Genomic DNA, 15,741 nt, shown 5'->3' on the forward strand with positions numbered 1-15,741 from the left:
CAAACGTGGGGCAACTTAAGCGGATTACTGCTTCTCTACGTAAACGAATAAACCTTCACAACAGTGTTTCCACAGCCCAGCTCAGGAAAATACCTTCTGCGCAAATTCTTTTATGGATATAATATCCTTATTGTGCGGATCAACAAACTTCTTAAAATTCTTGCAGTCTTCATCAGTTAAAATATCGCTCATTGTCATAACTAAAAAAATCATTGTACTTATGCTAAGATAGCCACTGTTATCTTTGTCTAACTTTTTCAAAGTGTGTATTAATTTTTGTTCAGGGGTCAGTGTCCCTAGCTCCTTCCTTGCTATCTTGGAGTACTCCTCTAAGCTATAACGGATTTTATTATTTTGATACAGATTATTATAATCGGTCGACACTCCGATTAATCTTAGGGCATACACTAACTCGTTGAAGGTTAAGCACCCGCCGGCGTTCTTGTCCATTATAATGAACGACTCATTAATTATGGCACTTGTCGTGTCCATGGTGACAGAGGGCGGTGGGGGGAAAATCTCACGTAAAATGGTGTTCAGTTCACGTGGTGCACAAGCGTGAATGCAAATAATATTTTATGATCCTATAATGGGGGTAAAAATAAAGCAACTCGAGGGCGTTACTATCAAAATTAAGAATAAACTGTGGTAGTGAGCAGAAAACGTAATGGACAGCAAAAAAATAACGTCAAATTTGTTTTCTTCAATTTTTGTCAATAAACAGGATAAGTCTTTACACCAAATTCGTATTAGCTGTTGCGGTGGGAAAAAAATGGGAACTACGTTCGGAAACAAACGGGTTGAAAAAAAAATTCAACAAATTCTTCCCTTTCTCTTCAACATTGTCAAATTTTTTTTTTTTTTCTGGATGGCAAAATAGCTAGGCAGTTCGTGGTCATGGTAGCTAATTTTTCTTCATATATTTTTTTTTTTTTTTTCTACATCTCTTGAATTAGCCCTTCCTCGCCCTGATCCTCGGGTTCCTGCATGAACGTTCAAGAAAAAAAAAAAAAAAAAAAAACAGCCATTAAATGAAAAAAACAGCCATTAAATGAAAAAAACAGCCATTAAATGAAAAAAACAGCCATTAAGTGAAAAAAACAGCCATTGTGTGAAAAAAACAGCCATTATGTGAAAAAAACAGCTATTATGTAAAAAAAAAATAGTAACTGTTGTCTAAAAAATGTACCATTATCGCGAAAAAAAACTCCCAAACATGGAATAATCCATTTTTTCCTCACGCACAATTATGAATTTCTCTCTATCGAACGAAATCGCGAAAACTGCTGTAATTCTACGAGAACAGCTGTGCAGTGTTTCTCCAAGCAGAGTGCACTTTTTTTTTACGCATTTGTGAAATGGACGCATTGGCCGATTTTTTTTTTCCTACCTGATTCGCAACGTCCGCTACTGTAATGTTCATGTCTTTAAGTTTACTCTCGCTTATGTTGTCGTTGCACACGTCGAAAATGCCCATGGAAACGTCTACACCGCGAAAGGGGGGAAATAATGTCTCGAAGGGAAATGCGCATACAAGTTTATACATATGTACATGTATATGCAGCTTGTCTTTTGTTCGTAAAACTAAACGGAGATGACGTAAATACATGGTTCTTACCCATGACAACGCATGCTTCGTCGCTATTCTCACAGGACTGATCAAGGATGTCCTTGTCAATCCTCACGCTTTCTGTATCCATACTTCTTAAGTCTTCGTTCGATTTCTCCATCTTTGCCAGAAATTTTTTATATTTCTCTAAGGACGAACTGCTTATTAAATCCTTGTGGAAGCGCGGTTTTTCCCTTTTTGTTTTTTGTTCTGGGGGAGAGTCGCGCGGTTCGTCCAGATTTTCATCTTTGTTATTAAGTAAAAAAAGCTTATCTTTCGTGCCTTCTTTGAATTGGTCATCTAGTAAGCTCTCCCTCGAAATTTTGGCTCCACTCCTTTCCTTATCATCATTTTTTTGATTTTCGTGCATATTTTTAAAAACGATAAGATGGACGGGAACAATTTTTCTTAACAGTTAAGTGTAAAAAGAAAAGGAGCAAGTTGTCCTTCATGAAAAAACAGCTGGAACGAGTACCAATGTGTGGATTCTCTCCTATTTTGCGATGAACATGAACGCCCTGTTTTCAAGTAACTTTATCAACATGTAATTTCACAGATCAGGGGAAGCCTTTCATAATTACCGCTGTTTATAAATACGCATGCTGTTCGTTCAATTTGAAGAAGCGTTAGCTACAAAAATATACTTTATCGCAACAATGTTGGCGGGTTACATTTTTTTTCTTTTTTTTTTAATTGCGAAAAAGTTGATTTAAATGAAGGTTTCGGAAAAAAATTGCTGTGTTCCTGCTTTGTTTCACTTTTCCTTTCCGCGCAAGAATAACTCTCATTTTTGCCGTAAAAACGTACATGTTGGTACACGTACAATAAGTGCACTTTAACACGTTCTCGTAGTCGCAAAAAAAAAAAGAGCTTAAGTGGGACGCTCATTTGTAAACGCTGCTCTGCAATTCAGCCGCCTCTTTTTTATCAAAAAAAAAAAAAAATAGAAAGGAAAGAAAAGAATTCACAGGTGAACGAAAAAAGGAAAATGGCGCAAAAATTTTCAAGTGCAAAATTTAAGGGGACAGATCTGCGTTGAAACATGCCCCTTTCGCGCAGCACATACGTCAGTGTGTTCTTACAGTTGCTTAGAACGATGTGCGATCGGGCATGTAGGCACTTACAGTTTATATTCGTACATGTGCAAATTTGCGCTTGCGCGCATATAAAGGGGGAAAAAACATGAGTTAAATAGGAATACTCCCAAAAGGAGCGTCAACTGAGGTTTAGCAATGTGGCAATGTAGCAACATGCTAATGCTTTTCACTGCTTCAGCTGGCATAACAACTTCACCATTTTTTTTGCATTTTTTGCAATAATTCCCGTTCTTTATGTGATAAAAATGTATGCGCAGAAATTACATTTTTTTTTTAATAGAACAATTTGCTTGGCTAAATTGTGAAATAAATACGATTGGGGGGGAGTTGTCAATTGCTGGTTGTCGTTTGCTTAACTCGTGTCATGTGGTTTCCGCAAGTCCCTTCACAAACCATCATAATGAGGCGTTTTACTAAAATTAAAGAAAAGTTCCCTTTTGGCCCACGTCAATTTGGGAGCTTATGCTGAATAAACACGCCAATATGCGATAACAATGTGCACATATGTACATGTATATGCACGCTTGCATTCCTGTTCGAACTGGCATGTCGTATAATTAAACGATTGGCTCCTGCGGAAAGCCAATAATAACTACCTCTTGCATTGTGGCCTACTTTTTCAAGCGCGCAGACGTTAATGGAGATTTGCTGTGTTCTGATATGCGGATCGAAAAGGGAAGAAGCTTGCATTTTTTAACGACCTATTTAAGGGAATGGGCTATTTTTTCTTTTAATTTTTTCTACATTTGCATGCTGAATGCATATGTGAGGTAGGGGCTCCATGTGGACATGCATTTTTTGAAAAATTACAATCGAATAAATCGACAACCAAATTTTGTAAGAAGGTAAAAAGAAAAAAAAAAAAAAAAAAATGCTCTATATGTATTCAATCGTTCAGTTAATTCAGTGAATAAGGGAAATGATAAATTATAAAATAAACACTCTGCAACAGGAAATATTTTTCGAACTATTATTTGTAAGTCGTTTAAGTTTCGCTTAAATGTCACATGCTATACGTTCATGTATCCCAAACTAGTATAGGTTTTCGAGGAGGCACCTTTTACGTGCGCATGCATACGTATGTGTATTCGCCCATTCCTTTGTCGGCTGAAAGTTACGTAAAAATGAATGCCCATTTTTATGTTATTAAAAAAGAAGATAAGAAACTGCACAGCGTGATATGAGAAAGCGTATAACTCTCATTTGTAAGATTTGATTTCCTCTCTACATACTTGTGTTGAAAAAAAATTTATGTGCACAGTTATTGTTTCCGCTTTGCGACACTGATTAGATTTGCGCTAAGGGTGCAACAGGGAAAAATTAAAAAAAAAATCCCAAGACAGGTGATAACCGCGTTGTGAGTTGTTCGCCCGGTTTGCGCTAAGTGGGAGGCTGCAAAAAAAAAAAAAAAAAAAAAAAAAAAAGCACATACATAAGCACATACATAAACGCATACATAAACACCTACATAAGCACATACATAAACGCATACATAAACACCTACATAAGCACATACATAAACGCATACATAAACACCTACATAAACACCCACATACGTACGTGCATACATTTGTAAGATACGTTAGGACATATTTCCACAGGGCGGAAGGGCGCGCCGAACTGATCACCCCCGCGTAACCACATTACGGCACCGGCCGCTCCGACGCCGCGATCAAACTCAGAGATCAAACTCCGAGAATAAACTCCGAGAACAAAACATGAGGGTGGCCCTCCTTTTTTCCCTGAGCCTGCTATTCCTCGCAGCGCATGATGTCCTGTGCAGCAAAAAAAAAGGAAAGCTACTTGGGAGTTTTCCAAAAAATAGCAACTTAGTGGAGTACCTCTCCTTTTTAGTCGAGGATGAATACAAAACATTGATGCAAGATGTGGACAATGAATTAGTGAACAAAATAAAAAACAAAGAAATAGTGACCAAGGAAAATATTGCAGCGACCTTAAAACTACTAGATAAGAAGTATAAAGAAATTGACGATGGGGCTAAGAAGAGGGCAATAGCAAATGTCATTATTGATATTAGGGAGTCTCTTCAGAAAATTTCACCCCAAGTGGAGAATAACAACCAAGATGTGGAGAATAAAAAAGAGCTAAGCAAAAGTAACTTTTTACTTAAATTAGAAAATACATACATCAAGAGAGATTTAGCCAATTTTAAAAAAATTACGGAAGACATATCTATAAGAAAATCCTACTTGGATAAAAAATTTAAAATGTGTGGTATATCGAGCGAACAGTTTTTATATGGAGCCCCAGGAAAAATTAACTTATCAGATAGTAGCATAAGAGAGATAGATTACCCTCTATTCATTAACATTGTAAATAAAGCTGCATGTCAAGATGATTTCCCTTCAAGTAGCAGCTCCTTCCAATCGATTAAGCTTAACAAGTTTCTCGATCTGTACAAACCCGTGCTTGATTTCAACCTGGAGCTGCTAGAAATTGCACTTAAGCATGAAATGAAGGCCTACGAAGACTCAAAGAAGGAGATCTTTTTTCTCATTAGAGATCATTATAAAAATTATGGAGAAGTAAAGAAGTTCCAGTTGAACATTCCTATGAGCAAGATTCCTGATTCTAAACCAAATGATGAAATGAAAAAAGAAATCACGGAATATAACAGGATCTTTACCTACTCTGGGGGGGTTTCTGAGAATGGGAACAAAACGGCTGATAAGTACATCCTTGGTAGACATGCTAAAGAGCCTGTGTATATTCAGCCCAAGAGATTTAAAAGGATTATAAAAATTCCCGTGAAAAAAAAAAATTTTACAACTGATAAAACTCATGTTAAGGTCAAATCGCCTGTCAAAGTTGGCCAACTCTTCCTTAGGAAGAAAGAAAACCCTGAGCAAGCCAAAAAGAATATATGCGAGTATCACATATTTTTAAACAAGAGTTCAGAAAAGGAAGACGATGTAGAAGCCAGCACTGTTGCAGATGCCTTTGCACACGCCATTGCAGATATTGATGCGAGGAGTGTGCCAATGGAACACATAACGGTGTCCAGCCCACACACAAACAGTAGCAATATTTTAAAAAGAATAACAATTAGAAAGTTTTTCCGTAAAGATTCCACGGGGAATGAAGTATCAAGAGATCATCCACTACAGTTAGAACATGAAGGACAAGCTGCACAACCCTCTCCAGAACGCGCCCAATACATTACAGATGGCTCCTTTTATGCCATCCCCCTTATCCATTTTAACTACCCATCAGGTAGTATGTACTGTATACCTTGTTCTAACTATGACAAAAGGACATATGAAAAGTGCGCTTTTAGGGAGAATTTTATTAACCTCAATTATGGAAACAACTGTCTTGCTTGTATCCCCGCTAGTGCACTTAACACTTGCATCTGCAATGTGAATAGTATGAACAGCTCAACGCAAGATATCCTGGTGAAACATCCGGAGGCCATTTTGCATTACCCGCATGACCAGAATTGTATTTACAACAACTTATGCACCAATTGTGTTCATCCCAGTGGGAAAATCTTTAACCTTTTTCAGAAAAGCTATATTTGCCCGTACTGTAAATTAAGGAGACCGCCCAAGGAGGAGGATCACAGTGTTGGGTATGGGACTAAAGTGGCATCCTGCGCGGATCAGCAGGGCGGGTTCTCCGGACAGGCTGTGTCGAATTTTACCATCCTGGATGAGGATAATGATTGGGTCCAGAAGGAAGAGACTTCTGGGGAAAGAGAGCACGATGAGAAGAAAACGCAAGATGGTGAAAAACCACATGGTGGCGAAGGGCAAGATAAACCACTGGATCCCATTGAAGGGACGCAGCCAAATGAAGGAAATTTCCAAAAGACGTACAAGATAGACGTGTCTACAAATGAGTACGACGAAGAAAGACAGGGAGCCCCCAATAGGGTGGTGCCCCTAAGTAGCGATTTCTTCGATAAAGGAAACTTAAATCGCGGAGATGGGACTCACGATGAGGAGGAAGAAGAGGAGGAGGAGGAGGAGGAGGAGGATGGGGAAGAAGAAGAAGAAGAGAAGGAGAAGGAAGAGGTGAAAGAAGGGGAGAAAGGTGGAGAAAAGGAGGGGGTAAATGAACCAGAGGTGGTCGGAGAAGACGAGGAAAACAGCGAGGGAGATGACGAAGATGGAGTTAAAAGTAAGGAAAAATCATCCAGCAAGGAAGGAGACAACCAAAGGAACGATCCTGACCCACGTAGGAATAAAAAAGGAGCGGCAAAAAAAGGCAAAGAAAAAGATGACGAAGCTGGTAAGAAGGACGCAAAACGAAAGCACAAAACTGATATCACTGGTGAAGATCTCAAAATGGAAGAAGAGGACGATGACATCGCATATGACACCAATGTGTACGATTTTGTTGAAATGCTGAAGAACGATAAGCACATGAACTATTTTAAGGACCTGTATTATAGCACTGTCCATAACAAAGACAGTGATGAAAATAAGAAGGAAGAAAAAAGCTTCCTCCTAAACTTGAGGTTTTTATATAAGACCACATTCTTTACCAGGAAGAAGACTATTGTAAGCGCCTTTTTGAAAACGCCTAATTTGGACGTTACGTACAACAAGGAGAAAATCCTCTTTTTATTCAAAAATTTGTTCATCAAAATTTTTAAAGATGTAGATTATAAAATTAAGGAATCGCTAGTGCAGATGATCCCGGTGATTGAGCATGATGAAGAGGAGGATGCAGAGCTAACCGGGTTCGACATGGATTTTGGAAAAGTCAAGGCGCACCATGCTGGGTCGATAAACATGTTTAGGCACTCCGTTTTTGACATACACAATATGGCCATTTATTTTATTGGTCCGGATGAAAATTACATTCTGCTCGAGGACATCATCAGAGAGATACACGAGGAAAGGGAAGATGAACCCTCCGATGGGGGTGTGAGGCACTACCAAAAGGAGGACACCCAGGAGGGGGAGACGTTCCCGCGAGAGGAAGCGGCGGGAGAGGAAGTGTCAAACGAGGCGGCGGACAAGACTGATGGCGGAGACCGACGGGAGGACAACCAAGACCAAGCGAGGCAAGTGGAACAGGAGAAGGAAGCAGAACGAGTGGGAACGGACAGGGACGGAGGTGTACACGAGGCGAAGGAGGACCAGAATGAGAGCTTTCAGAAAGGTGAAGCAGATCAGGAGAAGCGCGAAGCAGGCCAGGAGAAAGGCGAAGCAGACCAGGGGAAAGGAGAAGCAAAACAGGAGAAAGGTGAAGCAGAACAGGATAAAGGCGAAGCAGAACAGGAGAAGCACAAGTCAAAGAAGGCGAAAAAAAAAATGGACAAGCTGAAACTGAAAAAGACAAAGCTGAATCAGGAGGCGGATAAGTTGAAGCCGAAAGCAGAGGAGGCGAAGCCCATGCTGGGTGGAGAGACGCAAGGCGAAGAAACAAAATGGACGGACAAATCGACGGACAGATCGACGGACAAATCGATGGACGTCGCCCTCAGTGGAAAGGAAGCAGAAAGCAAAAAGGACCAACAAGAACACAATGTAGACTTCCTGAAAATCCTATCGAATTATGGAAGCCTGCTCTCCAAGGAGGACATAAACGTGATCAAAGACAACTTAAATAATGTGTTCGTGGACAAAAGGATAATAAACGGAGGAGAAGTCATAGAAATTATTATAAAAAGAGAAGAGCCCAAGCAAGAGAAGGAAGAAGTAGACGAAAGTAACGATAAGTACGAATCCATTTCCATCGATGGGGATGAAGGAGTAGACGCCATTAACGAAACGGTGAAGAAGTACATGGAAAAATATTTCAGCGTTCACAATATACCGATATACTATATAGAAAATGGGAGCATCTCAAAGAACACCATCCTTGTCACATCGGACGTTAACTGCGATTTGGACATGCTCAAGATGAGCATCCTAGGAATCAGCAACGTTACGGACAAGTCGATAGATCAGTTTAATTTTTTCCTTGTCCCCAAGGAAGTCGATTTTTACAACCAAAGCAAATTTCAGGAAATTCCACTCTCCATCAGGAACGTACAAGATTTGTACAACTATAGCAAATCGATAGGGCGAAAAATCGTGATTGCTTCGGTTGATGAGAAATACCTGGACAGTATAAGACCCAAAAGTTTCGACTACTTGTACGAGTCGAATAGAGACGGTGAGGAGCTCTCCCCGGGGGATGAGGAGTTTGTGCAGGCGCTCCCGGCGTCCGAAGTGACCGATGAAGCGGCATCCCAAATTGGCGGCGGAAAGATAACCCAACTGGGAGACGACAAGACAACCCAACTGGGAGACGACGAGGCAACCCAGCCGGGAGACGACACAGCAAGCAGGGTGCGCGGAGCAGACACCGCAACCGTGGGAAGCGAAATTATACTGAACAAGGCGAGTAAGAAAAAGGTACCTGATGAGAAACCCCCATCACTAAGGAACAAAGAAAACGAAATCGAGTACATAAACAAAGAAATAACAATTTTGGAAGATGAAGAATTGTACAGAAAGGGAAGTTATTACAACTTTTTTGAAATTTATATGGACAACCCGAATCGAAAAGTGAGCATCTACAACGCACCGATACAGAAAACGTATAACTTGAATCTATTCGCAGTGGACCTTATGAACAAAATAGTGCACGTGCCGTCCACATTTATAAACACCAACTCGTATAAGAAGGGTATGTCCATCCTGGAAATATACACTTGCTTGGATTACTACTCCTTTAACAGAAAGACGAACGTTATTAGTTCCATCATTTACGACAAATCGATCACTTTATATGAAATTTTGAAGCATCTGAACGAGAAGGAGGAACATTTGCTCATTCGAAATAAGAAGACTGAAGAGTGTGCAGATGTGGACAATTTAAAAAATGTAAAAATTCCACAATCCATAAATTTGAAGGATTCAAAAATTATACATTTGGAAATACCAATTTTTTATCTGGACGAACAATCATACTTTTATCATGATAGATTAACTCTGATGAATGTGCCAGAAAGTTTGACAGCATTTGACTTGTGCAATATGGTGAAGAATATAATTAACTCTAAATTGATTTCCTTCAATATAAATACAATTAAGGATTTACAAATTTTTACCATCCGGGAGAAGAAGTGGGAAAATGTGGATGACAACTTAACCGTGAGTGAGTTAAAAATGAACCACAATGATTTGTACACTCTTTTTATTAAAAAAAGTTTTTTGACGAGAAATAACTTCCAGACTTTAGCTAATTTGGAAATCGATTTAGCGGATAGCAACATCTACATAAAAAAGCTGGACATTTACATCAACTATAATTTTGGCCCCTACAGTTTGCACAATTTGTCACTGTACATTGACGCCAACAATTTGAAGCATCTGGTGCTGAGAAATACGAATGCGTTCATATCGGACTCCTTTTTGCGCGAGTTTTTCTTTGTCTACAGCAGGAGGCACCCTGTGGGGGATGGTTATCAAGTGGAGCGCGCAGAACCGGGGAATGGTCATCCGGTAAACTATCAACTTAGCAGCGATCAACTGAGAAGCAGCCAACTGAGCAGCGGAGAAAACCCAGAAGTGCATATCGAAGACGAGGAAGAATCCAAAGGAGGAGGTAAAAAAATAGCCTTCCTCTTCCTCCTCAATATGATCAGCAGGTTCTACAAAATAAAATTCAGTGCAAACAGAATGATGGAGACCGTTCTAGCATCTCTATTGGAACTGAGTGGGAAGGACTCAAATGAAAACCCACTACTGGAAGTGAAAAAATCGTCCAAAAAGACCAAAAATTTGGAACTCTACCTAGGGAACAACTCCAAAAAGATATCAGTAAAGAATGTACCCCTGGCGTTATTGGTGTGGAAATTTATCAACATCCTGATGAGAGGATCCTTCAACATACCCGTGGAAGAGAAAGAAAAGTTATACAATTTATTTGTAATCGTACCGAGGGATAAAGACAAGGTGAGGAATCACGACTACTACTTTAGCTCCATCCCAGGATATACCATCGAAGAAGTGGTAAAAATTATAGAAAAGGACAACCTACTATTGATGAAGGCATACCCAGATCATCTGAACCACATTCGGGACAGTGAACATTTCGACTCGTATATGATGTTCCCTCTTGATTCACTTCCCTCTGTGATCGATTTTAACAACCCTGTTGGATCTCTAAGCTTTTACGTTAACTACAAAAATGAAAAAAAAATTACACACATTATTAACGTGCCAGAGAAAATAACCACAGATAAGCTACTAAAATCTATACTGTTGGATATGTACTCCAAATGGCAGAAGCTACCAAAGGATGAAAAGATTAAATTTTCCCTTTACGTGAATAACGACGAAATAACGGATGTGAAGAAGTACATCAATTCTGGGCAGGACGCACAGTTGCGTACCTTCATCTCACTAGGCAAAAAGAAAAATGATCACCAAAGGTCTAAAAAGAATTACGTCGACTTGGACAAAATATCCGAAGTAGATACTATCAACTTTACCGATGCAGAATTGAAGACGGCTCAGATGTACGATAATGTCTTGAGGGAAATCCTAGTAAAGGACTACATCGATTATAATAATATCTCCGTGAGTGGATACACCCTCTCGATTTACGTCTATGACGGAGTGGCCTACAAGCCGGTAGTCATTTTTAACGTCCCCTTGAGCGCAACAAATAAGGACATTATAAACTTCCTACTGATAAAGGCGAATCATATTAACACGAAAAAATTGGTAGACGAATTTCTGCTGCTGAACGAAGAGTCCTTTATTTTGATGAAGACAAAAACTATCGTGGAGCAAAATGTCGTTTTTATAGGAGAGCTCACAGAACTTATCAATTTGGACAGAAAAAAACTCTACATAGTCCACAAGCCGCTATTTAACCCACTAGATGATATATTCAGAAATGTGGCAGGCAGAAAGTATGACTTCAAGTCTGAAAAAAACACCGTGATAAACGTGAGTGAGGAAAAAGGTACCCTCACCTTTAACCTCATGTTTAACAAAAACAAGAAAAAAGTTTTAACTGTTCTGAACATTGCACATAATATGTACATTACAGAATTTCTACGATTTGCCATTGGATACCAACGAAAGTGGATCTACAAATATGTCAACTTTTACCTCATTAAGGGAAGTGAAAAGTATGTCTTAAATGACTACAAGGACGTCATACGGTATGGAAGAACGATTAGCGAAATTTTTAAAATGTGTAAATCTGGAGATCCATGCACACTGCACATTGAGATTATGGGCCAGGACTCAGCCAACAAGTTGAAGAAGGCAAACCTGGAGAACAAAGACAGGGGAAATATAGTCATAAAGGAATTAAGAAGAAAACTTGTGGCAGACGAAATTGACAATAAAAAGCTAGACCTCTCAGTTGTCTGCTTCGAGTACAACGCGGGACTTTACGAGAAGCACCTTTTTGGCGCTTCCAGAATTTGTAATATTCCAAAAAATTACACCGTGGCGGATGTACTGACCCACGTCAAGACCAAGTTGAAAGAAGAAACGAAGTTGAAAAATGTGGACAACCTAGAACTTAGAATTATATTTAACGAATCGTATGTAACCATACCCGAGGAACTGAACATGGAATATGTGATTAATTACTACTTTACTGATGCGCCTTCCATCGTTTCTGTCTCAGAGAAGGAAGAATTTCTAAACCTCGTTCATCTGATTCTCCACGATACCGTTATGGACATAAAGAATGACACCTTTGTGAAGAGGAGCATACCGCTGTACATAAAAAAGGGAAGACATTTGCAAAATGTGAATTTGAAAAACATACCTTTCGGCATTACAGAGGACAGCTTGGTGACCTACCTGCTAAATTATTTAACAAAAAATTCGGAAGTGATTAAATTTATGAAGGACAACACGTCAGTGTGTATCTACCCGAATTGTGACCCTGTGTATGTGCACGTCGAGAAGAAGCAGCTCTCCTTCGTTGCATCTTTGTCCTACCACATCGCCATGAAGAAGATCATCTACTTGGCTACAGTCGAGTCCCATGAAAATTTCTACAGCCAAATGAGCCACTTCGAATTTAACTTTGAAAAGTCAAAATATTGTAGCGAAATTAAGGCGGACAGAAGCATCAGCAGCAAGGCCAACAAGAAGAATGACGCAGATGCACTAATGAATATCGATGTGAATATTCACTTCCCGAATGTGCACAGAACTGTTCGAGTAAAAAATTTCAACATAAATCTAGAAATAGATGACCTGTTGAGCAAAACGTTTCAATCTATAACAACGAAGAGTTACAAGTGGAAGGACCTGTTCACCTTTGTTGGCAGCACGTCCAAGTATAACCAGAATGACCAGGGGAAAGCCAAGCATGAGGGAAGCTACCTGGAAGATAAGAAGGCCAAGACGTTTAAGGATTACCTGATCGAAGAAGGAAACATCACTTTCATCTTTAAGTCGGAACATAGTGCAATACACGATTATTTAATTTCCAGAGTTATGTACATGCCCGCTATGATAAACTACCAGACAAAATACATCTCTCTAAAAACGAGCATTAGCGGTTTTCACAACAATTCCACGACACTGTATGGGTTCCCAAGTTACTTAACCCCCGCATTCACACTCACCATAGTGCAATACAATTATTTCAAACTGATAGGAAAGACGTACTTGGACCTCTTCGGGTGCTCCTACGAGGATAGCTTTAACGAAGAGCCTCTGTATGAGCATACGCACATGGCGTTGAAAAAGAAGAATCCCATTTTGAATGATTCCCTCAAGGGAGAAAGCAAAAAGGAGAAAATGAGACTTATCATGCGGGTCAGAAAAAAAGATGTGAAATACATTGACACAATCAAGGATTTGACAAACTCCGAATTAAACATAGAATGCCAAAAGTTAGAAAATGAGGAAGATATGGAGGAATGTACTGATATGATATCAGCTCTCAACACGTCGTCCATATTCTGGAGGAGTGGTGTCTTAGGTTTTATGGCCAACTCGGTGGTCATCCGAGATAACTACAACAACACGTTGATGCTGCCATACATCGACTTTAGAGTGAATGAAAAAATTCTCCTCCAAAATATTTTGTGCCATATTAACTTGTCTCCTTACTTGTATAAGCTCTTCGAATTGACCCACATTGATAAAAAAGGAATCAGTTTTAAGAAAGGACTAAAGAATAGCGTGCCACATATTCAGTGCTTGTTATCTTACGGATTTAGCATTTACTTCGATCTGCATCATAACAACAAGCTGGATAATTATTACGGGTTCCAAATGGGGGGAGTAGAATCTTTCGACATAACCCAAGTACATTCCTTCCAAAATTTACATGAACAACATTTTGTGGAGTTCTTTCTTTACAATTCTGATGGCACACATGTGTTTGTGAAGAATGTATATAGAGACATGACTGTTTCCACTCTCATCAATGAGCTGTCCAAGGCGAGACATCACATCCATGGCGTGAAGTACAGCGAGGTGTCCTCGTTTTATAAGCTCATATACATCCTGGACGAAAAGGACGTATTCGAAATCAAGCCAGACGCGTCCATTGAAGATGTTTATGACATTGTGCTGAGGTACTCTAAGTCGAATTTTGTCCTCAAAGTGGTGAAGAAGGACGGCCAGCGGGGCAGCGGTGATCGTGGTGATAGCGCAGATCGTGGTAATAGCGCAGATCGTGGTAATAGCGCAGACCGTGGTAATAGCGCAGATCGTGGTAATAGCGCTGATCGCGGTAATAGCGCAGATCGCGGTGATAGCGCAGATCGTGGCAGCAGCCTCGCGGATAGCGACATGCCCGAGATGTACCTCAGCTCGTACCCCGCCATCATCGACCTGAGCCAAAACAACTTCCAAGTCGTCATGTACCTACAGCTAAAGCCACTGGAAAACAACAACCTCTTCAGAGACCCAACCGTCCCAAAAATTATTATCAACAATGTCCCTTCCAGCACCTTTATTGTTTCCATCAAGGAGTACCTCCTCATCTTATTTAAGGACTATTTTGAACGACAAGAACTTTCTCAAAATTTCCACACCAAATTTTACGAATTTGAAATCAACCTAGTAATCGTCAGCTCCAATCCCGTCACCAAAAAGATACAAGAACTGAACGCGAATATTCTGAGCAACCTCACCGTGTCCAACTTTTACAGCGTCTACTACAACGCCGGTTTGGTTCTACAGCTAGACAAGATCAAAATTTTCAAGCCCAACTTTTACAACGACTTTATTAACCACTTTTCCTCCGTCGTCATCGACTTTTCTTACCAGTCTCTCCAGAAGAGCTGATTCAGTGGGTGTCAAAAAAGGTGCACTCGAGGGAAGCGCGCTGTAATTTTACACGAATATGCGCATCCCCCCCCTCCTCCAAACGGTGCCTTTGTACGAGCACCTTTTTAAGAGCTCCCCCATATCAACCGTTACGCTTCTGTAATTTTGTGGAACCCCGCGAAATATCACCGCATGGGAGGAATCGCCTAGCGAGCGGGGCTACTCCACACACGTGAGAGACATCCAAAGAGCCGCTTCTCCTAGGATAGTGATTCCTGAAGAAGTGACGGAGGGGTGGAAAACTCCTCACACACGACATGCTAAAAACAAAAAATAAACACCTTTTAAAATGCCACTTTAACACCATTTTTTTTTTTTTTAATAAACACATTTCGCACAATTTGGGGAAAACATCCCCGCACTGCATCCACACTGGGGGCAAATTATTCGGCGGGTTTTCCGCCTCCCCCTCGTCCACAAAAAATTGAGGGGATAAAAAAGCGTTGGCATGTTGGTACTTAGTATGTTGGCAGTTGGTATGTTGGCAGCTGATATGTTGGCAGTTGGTATGTTGACAGTTGGTATGTTGGCACGCTTACATTGGCATTGGCGTGTGTCCCTCCAAACAGCGCTGCAAAACCGCCAAACCGTTCGAGGGCAAATAAGCGTGCGTTTCTCGCTCCGTGCAGACAGTGGGAATGACAATGTAAAGGTTTCCAACCTGCACATGCTGTTTCGAAACAAAATTGGCGAAAAAAAAAAATTTTTTAAGTGGAGAAAAATGCGTGAACTTCTTCTGCACGACAAA

The 15,741-nt window shown here is 40.2% G+C and overlaps 3 protein-coding genes across 3 annotated transcripts; 1 reads left to right on the plus strand and 2 right to left on the minus strand.

Moving 5' to 3' along the window:
• Positions 1-81: 81 nt before the first annotated feature.
• PCYB_133840 (calmodulin) lies at positions 82-492 on the minus strand (the record flags this gene model as incomplete). Its single annotated transcript, XM_004224409.1, has 1 exon — positions 82-492. The coding sequence occupies one exon, from the start codon at positions 490-492 to the stop codon at positions 82-84; it is 411 nt and encodes a 136-aa protein (XP_004224457.1).
• A 446-nt stretch (positions 493-938) lies between these two features.
• On the minus strand, positions 939-1,979 carry PCYB_133850 (hypothetical protein; the record flags this gene model as incomplete). Its single annotated transcript, XM_004224410.1, has 3 exons — positions 939-983; positions 1,391-1,485; positions 1,619-1,979. 3 exons carry the CDS (start codon positions 1,977-1,979, stop codon positions 939-941), a joined length of 501 nt encoding a protein of 166 aa, XP_004224458.1.
• Positions 1,980-4,424: 2,445 nt separating this feature from the next.
• On the plus strand, positions 4,425-14,951 carry PCYB_133860 (hypothetical protein; the record flags this gene model as incomplete). Its single annotated transcript, XM_004224411.1, has 1 exon — positions 4,425-14,951. The coding sequence occupies one exon, from the start codon at positions 4,425-4,427 to the stop codon at positions 14,949-14,951; it is 10,527 nt and encodes a 3,508-aa protein (XP_004224459.1).
• Positions 14,952-15,741: the final 790 nt, after the last annotated feature.

This window comes from Plasmodium cynomolgi, chromosome 13 (genome assembly GCF_000321355.1).
Source record: "Plasmodium cynomolgi strain B DNA, chromosome 13, whole genome shotgun sequence".
Classification (NCBI taxonomy): Eukaryota; Apicomplexa; class Aconoidasida; order Haemosporida; family Plasmodiidae; genus Plasmodium; species Plasmodium cynomolgi.